General features: G+C 34.9%; 1 protein-coding gene across 5 annotated transcripts; it reads right to left on the bottom strand.

The window, feature by feature from the left end:
- Nucleotides 1-2,177: 2,177 nt before the first annotated feature.
- On the bottom strand, nt 2,178-5,515 carry LOC106318790. Of its 5 annotated transcripts, none has more exons than XR_001265374.1 (9): nt 5,346-5,515; nt 5,053-5,252; nt 4,353-4,733; nt 3,821-4,288; nt 3,595-3,756; nt 3,397-3,496; nt 3,190-3,323; nt 3,011-3,110; nt 2,178-2,472 (listed from the first exon to the last, which is right to left on the bottom strand). XR_001265374.1 is itself a non-coding variant. In XM_013756926.1 (8 exons), the coding sequence occupies exons 3-8, from the start codon at nt 4,722-4,724 to the stop codon at nt 3,084-3,086; spliced, it is 1,263 nt and encodes a 420-aa protein (XP_013612380.1). In that variant the 5' UTR covers nt 4,725-4,733; nt 5,053-5,252; nt 5,354-5,515; the 3' UTR covers nt 2,843-3,083. The 5 variants fall into 5 exon arrangements, 2 of the variants coding, with proteins under 2 accessions (XP_013612380.1, XP_013612379.1); XR_001265373.1 differs by having other exon boundaries at nt 2,178-2,502; XR_001265372.1 differs by having other exon boundaries at nt 2,178-2,531.
- Nucleotides 5,516-15,370: the final 9,855 nt, after the last annotated feature.

The following is a 15,370-nucleotide window of genomic DNA, read 5'->3' on the forward strand; positions in this document are numbered from 1 at the left end:
AAAACTTCTAGTAAAATGGAAAAAGTGCTGGCTCAAGAGTGTTTACTATTTGATTGAAAGCATCGTTACCCTACATTTTGAAATTCTTGTGCATAAACACGTACACATGCACAAGAGTTCATTACACACAATCATCCAATATTTTTGGATTGATTTCCAAACTAAAACTAACCAAAAGCCTTTAAAAACATAAACCAGACAGACATTGCATTCAGAAGCCAAACATTCCTAGGAGCTTAAAAACATAACTACATAATAAAGTTAAAAGAAACAACCACCTTCACAGAGCTAAGGACAAGTAAACCATCTACACAAACATTCAATAGTTCCAGAATGTAGCACTAAGTTTCCGAGAAATATCAGTTTAAACCTATACAAAAATATTGTATTAATTTTTTTTTGATAATCCAGGTATCCGGACTTTTCACTTAATCCGACTATCCCACCGCGTCCAACCGGAACTGGCGAAGAAGGTTCTAGAGGCCAAACGGAAACCATGTTAAATCCGCTGTGGCCAAAGCTCGAACTCGTGATGGCGGGCAACTCAGTCGAGGTTCCTTTACCACCAGACTACGAGGTCCGGTTAATATTGTATTAATTGCTCGAAGTGATCAGCTAGCATCGCAAAAGCTAGAGGTTTCCACAAAGATTTATCCTCTGTTTGCACTTATTTGTACTAAAAGTCTGAAATAACCAAACTATAAGGTAATATTTCGGACCTCTTTCTCACGAAACAAGTTCATAGGCGATGCTTCGATGTTGTTTGAAGCCAATAAAAACAACATTTTCCATTGATTTGTCCAGGAACATGTTCCAGTTCGATCTCTCTAGAGTTGAGATACCTAAGACACTTGGTATCTTGGACTTGAACCACAATGGGATCATAGGGAGTATCCCGGTTCAGTGGACTGGAACTCCTCTCCAAATCTTCAATGTTAGCTACAACAGACTGTGTGGATGCATCCCCACTGGAGGGAAACTTCAGGAATTTGATTCTTATTCCTATTTTCATAATAAGTGTCTATGTGGTGCACCTCTTGATAGATGCAAGTGAAAGATTCAAGCAGCCAAGCTTATTACTATTCTACTTTACCAAATAATCCAATAAGTCTATGACAATTGTATGTTTTATGTGGATTGAATATTAAAAAAACAGCCAAACTTTGCTTTCATATATGATATATTTGTAATACAATTCAGTTTGAATCACAAACAGTCATGTTAGACTCATTTAAATGAAAATCAATCGCAAAGGTTCTTGTTATATCTATAGGTTATTGTAAATATCCATTATCCACTTTACGGCCAAAATTGTTGATCTTCCGTTTCCACATCAAATCATAACCATGTAATATGTATGATCACATTCACATGTCAATAATATTATATATTACTATAAACCGCTAGCCTAAGCCTGGAAGTAAAATTTGATCCGGTATGTTACCCGTTTCAATTTGATTCAAAAAATTCGGTTATTTGTAATTGATGAGGCAAAATAAATATTATTTTACATATATTTATAATATTTTATTCACTAAACTAATTATGTAATTACTAAAATGTTTTAACATAAGTAAATTTTTATTTTTGTAATATAATATTATTATTTTATATATATTTGATCTTTTGATTTTTGATTTTAAATTTAACTCTATCCGATAAAATATGCATTTTACTGGATACACCGACACCATATATTTGAATAGTTACAGACTCGATCAAATCAAGTCAGAAAGTTATTGAGATGCATGACTCGATTGAATACTATATACGTTAGTCATTTTTATAGACTTACGAAAAAAGACAGCAGTCTCTATCTTTTAGTCTATTGAAATACGTTTTAGAAGTTATTTTCTTTTTGGTGCATCTCCTATTTGAAATCTAGTTTTACATTATATAAATTTTCTCATTTCGCAAATCCAACTATTGGTCGATACTGTTTTAAAATTGTATAATTTTAAAGGCGCTTCGTGTAAGATTATAAACCCAAACATTTCCATACATATGAATAATTTTTTAGATAAAATAATCAAAAATAGAAGCCATGGTTGAGAGAGTTGTAGTACTCAAGTGGCACATGTTGAATGCCAGCATGTTACCAGCCAACCATATTCAACACGGACATCTTAATCATCAACACGGACATCTTAATCACACGTATTGACTGACTATTAAGGTTTCTATCAAATCAAATATCTAATTTCTATAGTGTATATATCAACGTCACACTTTCAACAAAAATATTCAAAACAAAACACCATACAACATGGATCATAAGAGAAACACGCACTGCTTTTTTCTTTCTTGTTTTTCATCAGGTACCTCATCACCGCATCATCCAAAGATCTATGTAACCCAAACGACCTTAACACCCTCCTCAAGATCGAGAAATCCTTCAATTTCAACTTTATCATGCAGAACCATCTGCCTAGAAGGACATCCAGGTAGATGGTTCTAGGTAAATGTCCTTCTCTGTACATTTCAAAGTTCCATAATGTAGCACTAAGTTTCCGAGAAGTATCAGTTTAAACCTATAAAAAATATGTATTACTAGCTCGAAGTGATCAGCTCGCATCGCAAAAGGTAGAGGTTTCCACAAAGAATTATCCTATGTTTCCACCTATTTGTAATAAAAGTCTGAAATAACTAAAAACTAAGATAATATTTCGAACCATGTTTACATTTTGCAGACACATAAATAATTTTTGCTATGAGCTTCACTTCAAGAGGCCCAATTAATTACCTTCTTAAAACACTAGCTTTGGGCTGTTAATTTACGGTAAATACATAAAACTTTTGTAAAATTTTTGAAAGAGAAACATTCTTGAATCCGGACAGGATCTTGTTGAAAACGTAATAATCCAGCAAGTTCCATTGATTACGTTAATATGATTCAGGTACCACTAAAATTTAACCACAAACACTACCGTTATAGTGGGAAGACAACACAAAACAGCAAATAAAAGAGTTATTTTTGCATAGTAAACCATCTTCGTGACCAGAAAAGTACCACAACACAATGCATGAGGAAACAGATCTCTTTCTAACTGAGGGTCTCGAGGCATGCTAGAATTCTCTCATACTTAGTCATCATCATGATTGCAAACATTCTACAAAGAATAATAGATTCAATTAGTTATTTTAACAAGTAAAAGGTACAATATAAAGTAAATCTTATACTAATAATACCTTGAAAGAGACGAACTCTGTTACCGTGTTAGGTTTGACCGCAAAACGTACGTAACCCCGATCCCCAATATCTATATCACCAAGACAGTCTTGACATTCAAGATACTGATCCCCATACCTGTCTATACCGTCACCTACAAAAGAAGACATTAAATACTTTTTAAAATGAAAATAAAAACATAAACGAAAAATATAATCAGTCTGAACCTGTAAGCAGCATGGTATGAAAATCTAGCTTGCAAGGTTTGCCCTTATCATTAGCCAACTTGTAGGCTGCAAACTCATCTTCTGTAGGCTTGTATATGTCCTATAATATGAAAATTAACAACAGCATCAGAAGTAGGAATATGTAAATAACAGAAGGGATATAAGACGAGGTGAACAAAACAGGTAAGAGTTACTTACATCTAGTTTCTTGGATTTGGTTTTGTAGGATGGGAACATAGGCAAAGAGAACGTGAGCGGTCCTCCATCTAATTCAGCCAACATCTCCTCAACCATCCATTCTTCTGGGACCTCTTCTCCAGCAGTCATAACTTTTATTTGAGGAGCTTCGAAAACACGAATCTAAAATAAAAGATGCCATCAGTAAAAGAAAGCAGAACAATATAAGATGTATATTTAAACTTACAGGATCTTTAGTTGAACAAGAGTTATCGGACGCAGAGGGAGTTCCAGCAAGAGAGTAAGTAAGGGGACAATCAGTGTCAAGAATGAAACCATCTCGTTGCAATATCTTCACCAATGTTCCAAGCTCAAGGAGGGTGTAATCTCTACTGACCAACCCATAGTCAACCCCTTTGTTGAGTATATGTTGAATTGAGAGATGTTCCTCCTTCCCCAAATCTCCTCTCTTCTTAAAGAATGCTTCTGCTTGACGTGCCAAAGCTATTGCATAGCAGATGTCACGGATTTGCTTGAGTGAAGATGTTTGAAGCCGACTTGGATCGTTCACTCTCCATGAATTGTACTTCATAAGACCAATCCTGTCAAGAAGCAGCTTTCTGAAGGAGACATTCTTGCAAGCAAGGAAGTTCTCATCTCTGTGCAATGTCTTCAGCTCTTCATAGGAAGGCCAGTCACAAAGTTTATAAGCATCCTACAATAAAATCATTTCTCTTAGTAACCAATTTCAAAAATCAGATTATAACCTACTGAGTTACCTTCAAATTCATATGCAGATCATCAGCAACACTAAAGAGGACGGAATGGACGAACTTTGCCTCGTTGAATCGCTTCTCAAACGCCCACATCTCAGCCTTCGACAGCGGTGTTTCATCAAGGATGATTTGCCTCTCTTCAACATTCACATCAGCAACTCGAAATGCCTCCATCCTCTTCTCTGCAAGTACTCGAACTGGAGGTACTGTTGCAGACAAAACGACCTTGCAACTCTTCTTGTACTCAACAAGCCACACTACAGCTTCTCGCCCTTCAATTTTCTTGACTTTGCCCATTACAATATCACCTCTCGAAGGATACCTCGACTCATACATCCTGCTCTTCAGAAAAGGTTTCGTTTCTTCATCGGACATTGTTATCAGCTGAAAGACACAACAGTATACAAGAAACAAATCAATAATGGAATAAGAGATAAGCAAAACGTCGCGAAAGCTGAAGGAATCCTTGACATTCAAATTATATAAGATCGCAGAGAGCTAAACGATCAAATAGATACAGCAGAATCGATCTATTGAGGAAAAAGAGAAACACAAACGTCGAGTTCGAAATAGGAATTCTAGAGATCGAGTAACAGAGATCTAGGGTTTTCAAGTCTCGATTCGATTATGGAGCAATAGATTCAACAAAATCTAGCCAGGATAACAGATCGAAGATATCAGGAAGTTTTAAAGATGAGAATACCTTGATGGATCTGAGAGAGAGGATGATCAAGAGAACGGATCTTCGAGAAATCTCCGGATCGTCGCTCCAGTGAGGAAGAACGAGTGGCTTCTTTTAGACGTTAAGAATTTGTATGAACAATCCTCCGCGTTTTGATATGGGCTTTTCTTTTTTTCGTTCTTGATCTTTTCAAGCCCATCTGCGAACTGCAAATGAAATCCCTGCGGATGTTTAAAAGATATTAACAACAAATCGGAGAAGTCTCAAATTTTATCAGTGTGTAAAACAATTACATATTTAAATTGTTGTTTTACCATATTACATGAGATGGATGGTGAGGGCGGGGATTGTTAGTATTGGTCACCACCAGTGGATTTTGGACGCAGTATTTCAAAGTACAGAAGCAATCCATTGAAAGATCTGAAACTCGAACTAAAAGGAATGTTATAAACTGATGAAGGGGAAAAAGTTTTTAAGAGAAAAATAGAATATGGTAGACTTTTCCTTTAAGAAGATGGGTATATATAGGCCAAGAAATAAAAAAATAAAAAATAAGAAATAAGAAATAATAAAGTGGTGCGTTATACGTTTCCCGAGTTTCACGCGCCTCTTTCCAAGAAATAGTCTTACTTTTAATATTATATATTTAATATTAATTACTAAAGATTAGGTCAGCAATAACTTTCCTAACAAAACAAAACAAGAGATATATGGTAAACTCCCTGTTCCGGAACGCGGTAGGCGCTAGTCGGGCGGTCGGATTGGACCTACCACCTAAAGAGAAAATCGGGGATTAATCGGAAATTATGCCGGGCGGAATTTTTAGATGGTTTACTATGTTATAAAACATGTTAATCTTTAATTGTGTATAACATTAATACATTTTCATGTTTAAGATTGTATAAAACACACAAATAGAATATATAAACTTAATATAGTGTAATTTTCATCAAAATTATGAATATAAATGATATTTATAAAATTTTAGATCAAATAAACAAATAAAAATATTACTAAAACTAAAAAAAAATAAATTAAAAAAAAATAAAAAAATAGATTAGGCGGCCGCCTAGGCGGAAAAAATCGGATATCCGATTTTTTAAACCGATTTGGCATAAATCGGGGCGGAAAAGTGACACGTAGCGCCTAGGCGGCCGATTTTTAGAACAGGGGGTAAACTTAACGCACGGGAATTAAGAGCATCTCTAATGTAAAACACCATTTTTTCTTCCAAAATGGAGTAAAATTGCTCCAATCCTACTCCATTTCCCACTCTATAATGGAGTGATGAACAAAAAAAAATAGATTACTCCATTTATGGAGTAAACTTCATTATAGAGTGAGATATGAGGTTGGGTTGGAGCATTCTTTACTCCATAATCACTTTACTCCATTTTAGAGAAAAAATGGAATAGAGATGGAGATGCCCAAGGCACGAATCTCGTGAAATGTAATGGTCTTTAAATATGTATTACTCCAAAAGCAGTAGTATCTTGGATGTCGGTATGATGTTCACTGGGTACTTGGAGAGGCATGTTATCAGCTGCTTGTGGCTTCATTGCATGGTCTGTAACAAAAGTCCATATTCGTATTTAATAATATTCCGGAAAATAAATATTTGCTTTCCACCGTTTGTGGCTCCAGTGCATGGTTATTGTTTCCATCTGTTTTAATTTAATGACGCACGAATCTCGTGAAATGTAATCGTTATTTGCTGTTTGTGGCTCCGGTGCATGGTCTGCAACAGAAGTTAATATTCGAATTTAATAATATTCAGGAAATTGTTTTTTGTTTTTGCTTTCCACCGTTTGTGGCTCCGCTGCATGGTCTGCAACAGAAGTTAATATTCGAATTTAATAATATTCAGGAAATTGTTTTTTGTTTTTGCTTTCCACCGTTTGTGGCTCCGCTGCATGGTCTGCAACAGAAGTTAATATTCGAATTTAATAATATTCAGGAAATTGCTTTTTGTTTTTGCTTTCCACCGTTTGTGGCTCTTGTGTAATATGGTTCTTGTGTAATATTTTTTCTATCTATTCAGATTTAATAAACCTTATTTAGATGAAATTTGATAACGTGTAATATATTCTTGATTTTAGAGAAAGAAAACTTTTTTTTTTCCGTCTGATATTTTATTAAAAGGCAAAAGCCCAGAACCAAACAAAAGCCCAAAAAACGGGCAAACAAAAGAATTAACATTTGGGATTCCAGCCCAACCGACTATGAAACTTGGGCCATAAAAGTACACGCAAAGCCCAAAATCTAAACACCCAACACTAACATCACGCAATCCACGTGTAGATAAAAGAGTGTGGGAAGACCACGTGTCTGGACCTCAACTGCGAGGGGAACACGCGTTACCGTACCCTATACACGTCATCGCCGCGTCATCACCGCATCATCTCCGGAACAACTCGCCGCCGATCCACCGGACACACCGGAAACAGGACGTCGAAGAGAAGAAGCCGTCGAGATGACTCTGGCAGTAAACAAGCCACAACTCCGAGTCTTTTGTCGCAGTAATACCATAAGTCGGTGAGCATCAATCGACCCTAGTCGAGAGCAAACCGTAGCAGTCGAAACACCACAAACGCCAAAAGATGGAGTCAAGAGTTCTTCGCTTTAATGATTGAAGAAAGCCCAAAGATGCATCAACCTTACCCGAGGGAGGAAGAAGCAATCAATTGTGGACACCGGAAGTTGATTGGAACAAAACCCAAGGAAGCGAAGAAAAAACTGAAGCCGTGAAAACCCCGGAGAAACGCCGACGTCATCACCGAAGAAGGTGAGATTCGGAGCCAGAAGCCAACGACTACACCGGAGCTGTTGGTGCATCATCGAAGGCAAAAGCCGACCAATCGACTCTGAAGAAGACATCGTTGTCAGAACTGGTACCCGATCCACGGGAGATCTAAGCCGGTGAACGGAACCGGCGAGCAAGTTTCACCTCTCCTCTTTCTCTGTGAAAGATAAAGATAGGGAACAAAGAGAAGAGAGATAAACTTTAGAGAAAGAAAACTTAACACAAATGCAAGGCAATATAATATTATTAAATTTAAAATATCAAAAATTATTAATATATACGAATATGCACAAACCAGTCGCGTTCGCAGACAAAACTGCTCTACGTGGTGGACCCTTTATTATTAATATTCGATTTCTTGTTTACTTGCATTTTTTTTGTCGACACACTGGTCTATATTTCTTTTTTCCAATTTCTTTATAAGAGCACTTTTATCGCCGTATATAACAAAGGTTTTAAGGGCCAAGAGCTTTATAAGAGCACTTTTATCGCGACAAGAGCTTTTGTGGACACACTGGTCTATATTTCTTTTTTCCAATTTCTCTATGGGGTTTTTCATCTTGCTGAGTTTGACTCGCCTCTTATAGGCTTTATCCTTCTATGTTTCATAATGCTTTCTACTTTTGTTGTACCGTCGAGCATGTCTCCGGAATCAGCTGCTTCAGTTGTAAACGTTCTTGCTCTTTGAGCTCTTTAATATAAGTCTCGTGTTACAAAAAAAAACAAAGGTTTTAAGGTATGTGTAAAAATGCTGTTTGTTTTTGGTAAATAACTTAGTAAAAATAATTTAGTAAAAATAGCAAAATAGGAGATGTCTTTGGTTTGTTTTTAATGCTGTTTTTGAATTTCACTGGCACGTAGCAGTCTGCAATTAATTCCTTCTTTTAGAAAAACAAAATAAGAAACCTAATGCGATAATGGTGCTCTGAGCCTTTTACATTTTTTTCATTATAATAATGTGACCTTTGGAGGCATGAACCGGCTATTTTCGCCAACCCATAGTTCGAGATCTCAATAACTTGGTGACAGGTGACAGCTAATACTCCACCGATGGATTGAATATTTAAATCACTAATACTTTCTAAATTTTAAAACATTTTCATTTAAACTATAACACAATTTAGAACTCAAATAATTACTCGCTACAATTTTCCCTAAACTTCCAAAAGCAATTAGTATAACAAAGAACCAATCCAGAACCACGACATTCTGCCTCTTGGAGAACACAAAATAAAAAGGGCATTTATGCATATGTTAAACTCGTTCCTGAATTAGAGCAAGTGTCTAGGATGTATAAATAGCCTTTCATTACCCAACAAATCTTTTTGACAATCTACTTGTAAACATTTGTTAAATACTTGATATTATCTGTTAACTTAGCTATTAATTCAGTCAAGTGTGAACCAAAATAATTTAAATAATTTATTCTAATGGGCTAAAAGCCTAAAACAGGGGGTCAAACAGAGTAGTTGTGATAGCTGAAGATGGTAAAGAGAATAATAAGGGGATAGTCTAGTTTGACATTTTCACAAATTTAATAAACTAGAAAATGTAATGGTAGACAGAAAGTATTAATATTGTTTCTCAATTCTCAAATTTTATTTCATCATATCCTTTATCCTAATATAGTTCTTAAATTTTTTAATTTTTGTAACATTTATAGTTCTTAAAATATTCCACGAAATTTAAACTGTGTCTAAATCACTCATTTACAATTTTCTATTAATTTTTGTAACGTCTGATATTTACAATTCTTGCCTCTCATCTACTAAACTGGAAAAATGTTTTTGGTTGTTTGGGTGGTGAAACCCATCGTCACTTCCTTAAAATAAAATAAAAGAATCGACAGAGAGGTCATGCATGTCGAATGCAGCATCATCTATGGTCCATCTCTCCATCATTCGAGTGACAAAGATTCCTCCTTTGAGAGTCTCTCAAAATCTTGATATCAACACATATGTTCTACTTGAGTCCTGAGTGTGTGATCACCACTTCACTACTTTAGAATATCGGTAATCTTCAATCCGCGACGACATTGAGGTGATTTTATATGGGAAGTGTTCCCGATATCTGAATCCTACGTAACAAATCTACTCTTATTTATCAAACCAATAATGGTCTAATAGTCAAAGCCTTATCATATTACCATGATCATCTATTGCATTGGCAAGAAAGCTTTTAGGTTTTGGTTTAATAAACCTAAACCATAACCTAGTTAAGGAAGAGTCTTCAATGCAACGTAAAAGTTTCTTGTTCTTGCAGAAGTAACCGAATACTACACGTTTGATCATCTCCGACGTAGAGTCATGCCGTCGTGCAAAATCAATTTGTTTCGTCTATAACTTGAGAACGAAGCAATCCTTTTGGATGTTTTCTTTCTCGACAACAAATTATTTTTCTTTTAAAAAAACAACAAATTATGTCCATGTCCCATGAAGAGACTTGATGATATTGTTAGAGGATCCAACCCCTGATTGTGTTTTCAGATAACAATCGCCATTAACTAAACTACATTCATTCTTATCATCAGCACTTCTAACCTCTTTCGAGTTTATTTATTTATTGATGTTTTCAGTATTTCTTCAGCTGTTCATATATTATATTTTCTTATCTTCTTAGTACATTTGAACCTTCATTTTAATCCCACGTGGAAAATTCAAGAAAGCCGAAGCTAGCTGGAAAAAATTGAGGTGTAAACAACTGTTGTTTCATAACTAGTGCATGCATGATATGAACCTCACATCGGTAGTGGAGATTGGTTTCTCTTTTGCCCATATAAATACTGTTTACTCTATGATTAAGATCCACATTGTCTAGTTAGAAATTGGGTTGTCTCGCATGAAACCAATGGACGCTCCAACTAGTTTAATAAATTCTGGATAAATAAGTTTATAATCTACCAACGATGCAGTAGCTTTGTTACTTAAGTTGATCAACATTGTGTTTCAGGTTCAGAGATACAAAATAAAGTTTACCGTACACACACCACGTAATTTTTTTTTTTGTTAGGACCTAACTCTACCTTAAAAGGGTTACACAGCAATGTTTCTGATATAACTTTAAGGAAAAATGTAGTTTTTTTGCTAAGTTACACAATTACTCAATATGTTAAAAAAAACACAATATTACTCAACTAGTGTGACTGCTGTGTGAGCAGCATAACAAATGATCCAACATATGAGACTAGAAAAAAAGAATTAATTTAACAATTATCTAGAGCTGATAAGCGGCACCCTTGATTGAAAGATAATAAAAGGGAAGCAAAGAGATGAGGTGTCCACGTCCATTTATTCGGCAAGTGATCTAACATTGTCAAGCATTTTATATAACATTTTCTTAACATATTTGAAGAGTTGCAAAGTTACCTTTTTCAAACAGAGATGACCTGAAGTGGGACCTTGGTATCTCGAATTCAGGAACTTGAAGAAGAGCTGAGATTGAGAGAAGTGACTACTCTTGAGATGTCAATATACTCTGTATTTCCAGAGCATGGGAGCTCAGAACACGAGCTGCACAGGCCTGCACGAGACCTTTCTAGACTCAACACACTAGCTAGGAAAAAATTTGAGCGAAAACAAGTTAATCTCAGTAACCAAAAACATTGCATCTAGTCTCTTCTTGGTGTTAAAGTCCTGTGGAGGCCCATGTACCGAGGTAAGCAAAATAAACGTTTATCCTTCTTGTATGTATGTTTCTATATGGATCTGGTAAAACTTCTTATGTAGCTTTGTTCTCAGGTTAACTTGCTGAGGATGCACTTCAACAACTCTGTCATGTTCAAGCAGAGAGATGTGGTTGTTTGCATGTCTTAACAAGTATGGTACATTACTTTTACCTTCTCTTCTAACACTGAAATGGTGCTGGTTTGTTCTACTGAAATAAATTGACATGTTCTGTCTAACTAAAGGTTATGGAGCAATGCATAGCAAGACTTAATGTGGCTATGTTCAATGTTTTTTTCTTCGTGAGTCAGCTCATCAGATACCAACTGATCCCGACTCTGATCCCATTTGTGACCCAAGAGTTTTGCTAATACCAGCAGGGAGCTTGGAATCTGGAGTAAAACTAAAAAACACGGCATTCACATAAACCATTCGTAAGTTGTACATTACACAAGACATGAGTCATGTTTGCTAGCTTAACATAAAGTTTATGCAGGTTCTTCTTCAGTCCTTCAGTGATTATATACGAAAAATGTTATGGTTTCCATGATTCAAAACATAGTATACAACAACAACAACAACGAAGAGGTAGAAACATCAACATCTCCTCCTTACTACACAATCATCATAGGGGTTGAGGAAAAAGGACATTACATCAGAAATGTAATTTTACCTGCTGTCAAGACCGTCATCGGGGTTGAAGAAAAGAACATTACATCAGAAACAACAACCTAGATTCTTTGTTAGCCTTTAATTTTACCGTACATTCAGAAATCTGCAACACTTCATACAATACAATTCGTAACTAACTAATCCATACAACAAAACATATAAGAATCCATTGAAAATATAACTACGAAGTTTGCAGATTATCGAATTGATGTTGTAGGTTCTCAATAGAAGTTAAGTAACAAAATATTTCATTTCATCAAAACAAAAACATTAATGCAATTGGAGCAGTCAAATAAAAGAAAAAATCTATATGGAACTCAATGTTATCACAACGCCATCATGCTTGTCAACCGCCTGAGGGAATTACCAATTCTTATATTCTCTTCTCTTCTCGATCAAAATCCTTATCGTGATCGTACCAGTTCTACACATTCGTTTCAATAAATTATGAGGAATGGAATCTATGCAGTAAAAAGGAATAATTGACCAAGTACCTTGAAGAGTACACACTCAACAACTGTGATAGGTTCAACAGCAAACCTAAGAAAACCTATATCTCCATTTTTGATATCACCTAGGCTATCCTGGAATTCCAGGTAGTGTTTCTCTTTCCTATCAACTCCATCACCTAGAATGAAATGAACACAATGGTAAATATTTCTACAAGAAAGTAAAAAAAAAATAATAATAGGAAAATGTGACAGTATAAACATGTTAAAAGCATCGTATGAAGATCTAATTCACATCCACTATCCTTTTCAAAAGCTAATTTCTCATCCGCAGTGGACTCAAAAATCAACCACAAAGTTAATAAATATCAGCAAAAGAATCAGAACAAATCACAAAATAAGAAGGTACAAAGTATTACATCTTTCTTGACGGATTTGTATGAAGGGAACATGAAAACAAAACATGTGAGTGGTCCATCCTCAAGCGCATCCAAAATTTTCTCGTGCATGCATGTCTGCTCGTTCAACATCTATACCTGCTGTCAAGACCGTCATTTGCGGCTTTATCAATTTGGGACGATCCTGAAAAAACATTATTTGTGTAACCGTTATGTATTACATATGTACAGGAACCTTCAACATGATAACAAGACTCGTATATCCTGTATTTCAATTTAGGCATCTCATCTTCAGACATCGTTTTCTCCTGGAATAATAAGAACATGAAACATGCAATATTGTAGAGAACTAAATGCACATGCTTGGACTTGTTGAATTCCCGTCCACAACCTCAAATATCCTTTGTGAGAGAAGAATTCTCATCAAGAAAAATATCACCAGGTTTCTTAGTCACTTCTATAACTATGTGTGTAACCGATATGTACTAAATACGTACAGTTTACATAGAATCCAAGAATCAAAAACTAATAATGACAAATAACTAACAAGCCACTAATCAAAATTGGTCGATAAAATAAAAGTATATGTCTAGCCTAGCGGCCGATCATAAAAATATTTTAAAAAGATTTTTGTTATCTGGAAATACAGTTTTTTTCATATTTGTTGAGATGATTTATTACTAAAAAATATTTCTAGTAGACTGTTTATTTCTTTTTTTTCATAACCGGATTTCTGTTGTGAAGTTTGTAACTCTAAATCATAACCAAACATCATAATAGAAAATACAAAATTATGGCATTATACATGAATAAGACAATAACTACTTAGTTTTAGTGTATATATCAGTATTAATAAAAGATAAAGATGTGTAACTTTTCATAACGATGCAAGGTATTATTGTTTAGAATGATGTATGCAACAAGAAAAGTGACCAATTACACACTGTTTATCATTAAAGTCTAACACTTGTATAAAGTTTGGATCAACTATTTCAAATCTGAATCTCTCTTCCATGTTTCAGCCTTTTAGTTTCATTTCAATGAATGCATGATATACAAGGTCATTGGTAGCAAATGATTACGGAAAAAAAAATTCAATAGAAATCTATGAAATCAGCTCCCAAAGTATATTGTCAAATCAAACACCCTCTTTTTATTGTCCAAAGCAAATTAATCAGTAATCAGCTTTCAGTAAATGGATTAGTTTTAAAAAAAGTAAATGTATTAGTTACATGCTTCAAATCTTCCATAAAAGTATAATTACAAGTTCTTCCAGAATTGTATGCACAAGATTAATTACGTAATACTCCTTTGTTATTAATGTTTTATCTTTAATTACTACATTTTAAAGCATTGGTGCATCTGTTGTAGAGCTTTATGGAAAAGGTGCTAAAGAAAATGTGCAGGATCTTGATGGGAGCAACATGGTAGGACGCAAAATAAGTGTTAAGCTTTATACTGTGCCAACTGTTTACAGTGTCCACCCTCGTCCTCGACGAAACCGTAATTGTTATCCAGTTACATTGTGTTTTGATTCTTGATTCCTTCTTCCTCTTAACTAACATTGTTTTTTTATTTTAGGCATCAAGGCTAACAAGGCTAGGGTGACTTCTCAAAAGTAGAAAAGCTCTCTGATCTACTGTGAGAAGGCAAAGACAAGCTCCATGTTGTTTGTATCTTTTGTGAAATAAATGTAATATTTTACTCTATTACTTTTATATGCTTTTTTTTTTGTTTCTGGATTTTAAATAGTAAACTCTAATGCTTTCGTTGTAACTATTTTAAGTAGTGTGTTTTATGCTTCGAGCTTTAACTAGAAGCTCGATAATCATTATCAGCAGCTACCTAATTTGAACTTTGCATCTTTCCATTTTGCTTTTTTCTCGTCATCAGTTCTACATGCATTTTGGTTCCTTCTGATATGGAGGGAATATGTTCTAAGTATACTTTTGAGAGGAAATATTCATAAAAACTATCCAAATTATCAATATGTTTAAACTTGAAACTGGAGAGCAATATCTAAGGTCAGCATGTCTGATTGTCAATAGTTGGACAATGTCTTTTGGTCAAGAACTTGGGCAGATCCATTTGTCAGGTTTATCTTCCTCCTTACCTGCTTCACTATGTCAACTACTCTCCAGATGCTCCTTCTGCTCTTTGCCCTGTTATAAACTCTAGTAGTACAACTCCAATTTGATTTCTTTTAAAGAAGGACTAGGTTTACAAATTAGGACCTTAGAGATGTTTTAAGAGAGTCAATGAGATGGAGAAAAGATGAGCACGAAATTGAAATCAAATGAAAAAATCTAATTTCATTTATTAGACAGAGAACCCAAATACTTTGTTGGAATTTAA

This window comes from Brassica oleracea, chromosome C9 (assembly GCF_000695525.1).
Source record: "Brassica oleracea var. oleracea cultivar TO1000 chromosome C9, BOL, whole genome shotgun sequence".
Lineage (NCBI taxonomy): Eukaryota > Viridiplantae > Streptophyta > Magnoliopsida > Brassicales > Brassicaceae > Brassica > Brassica oleracea.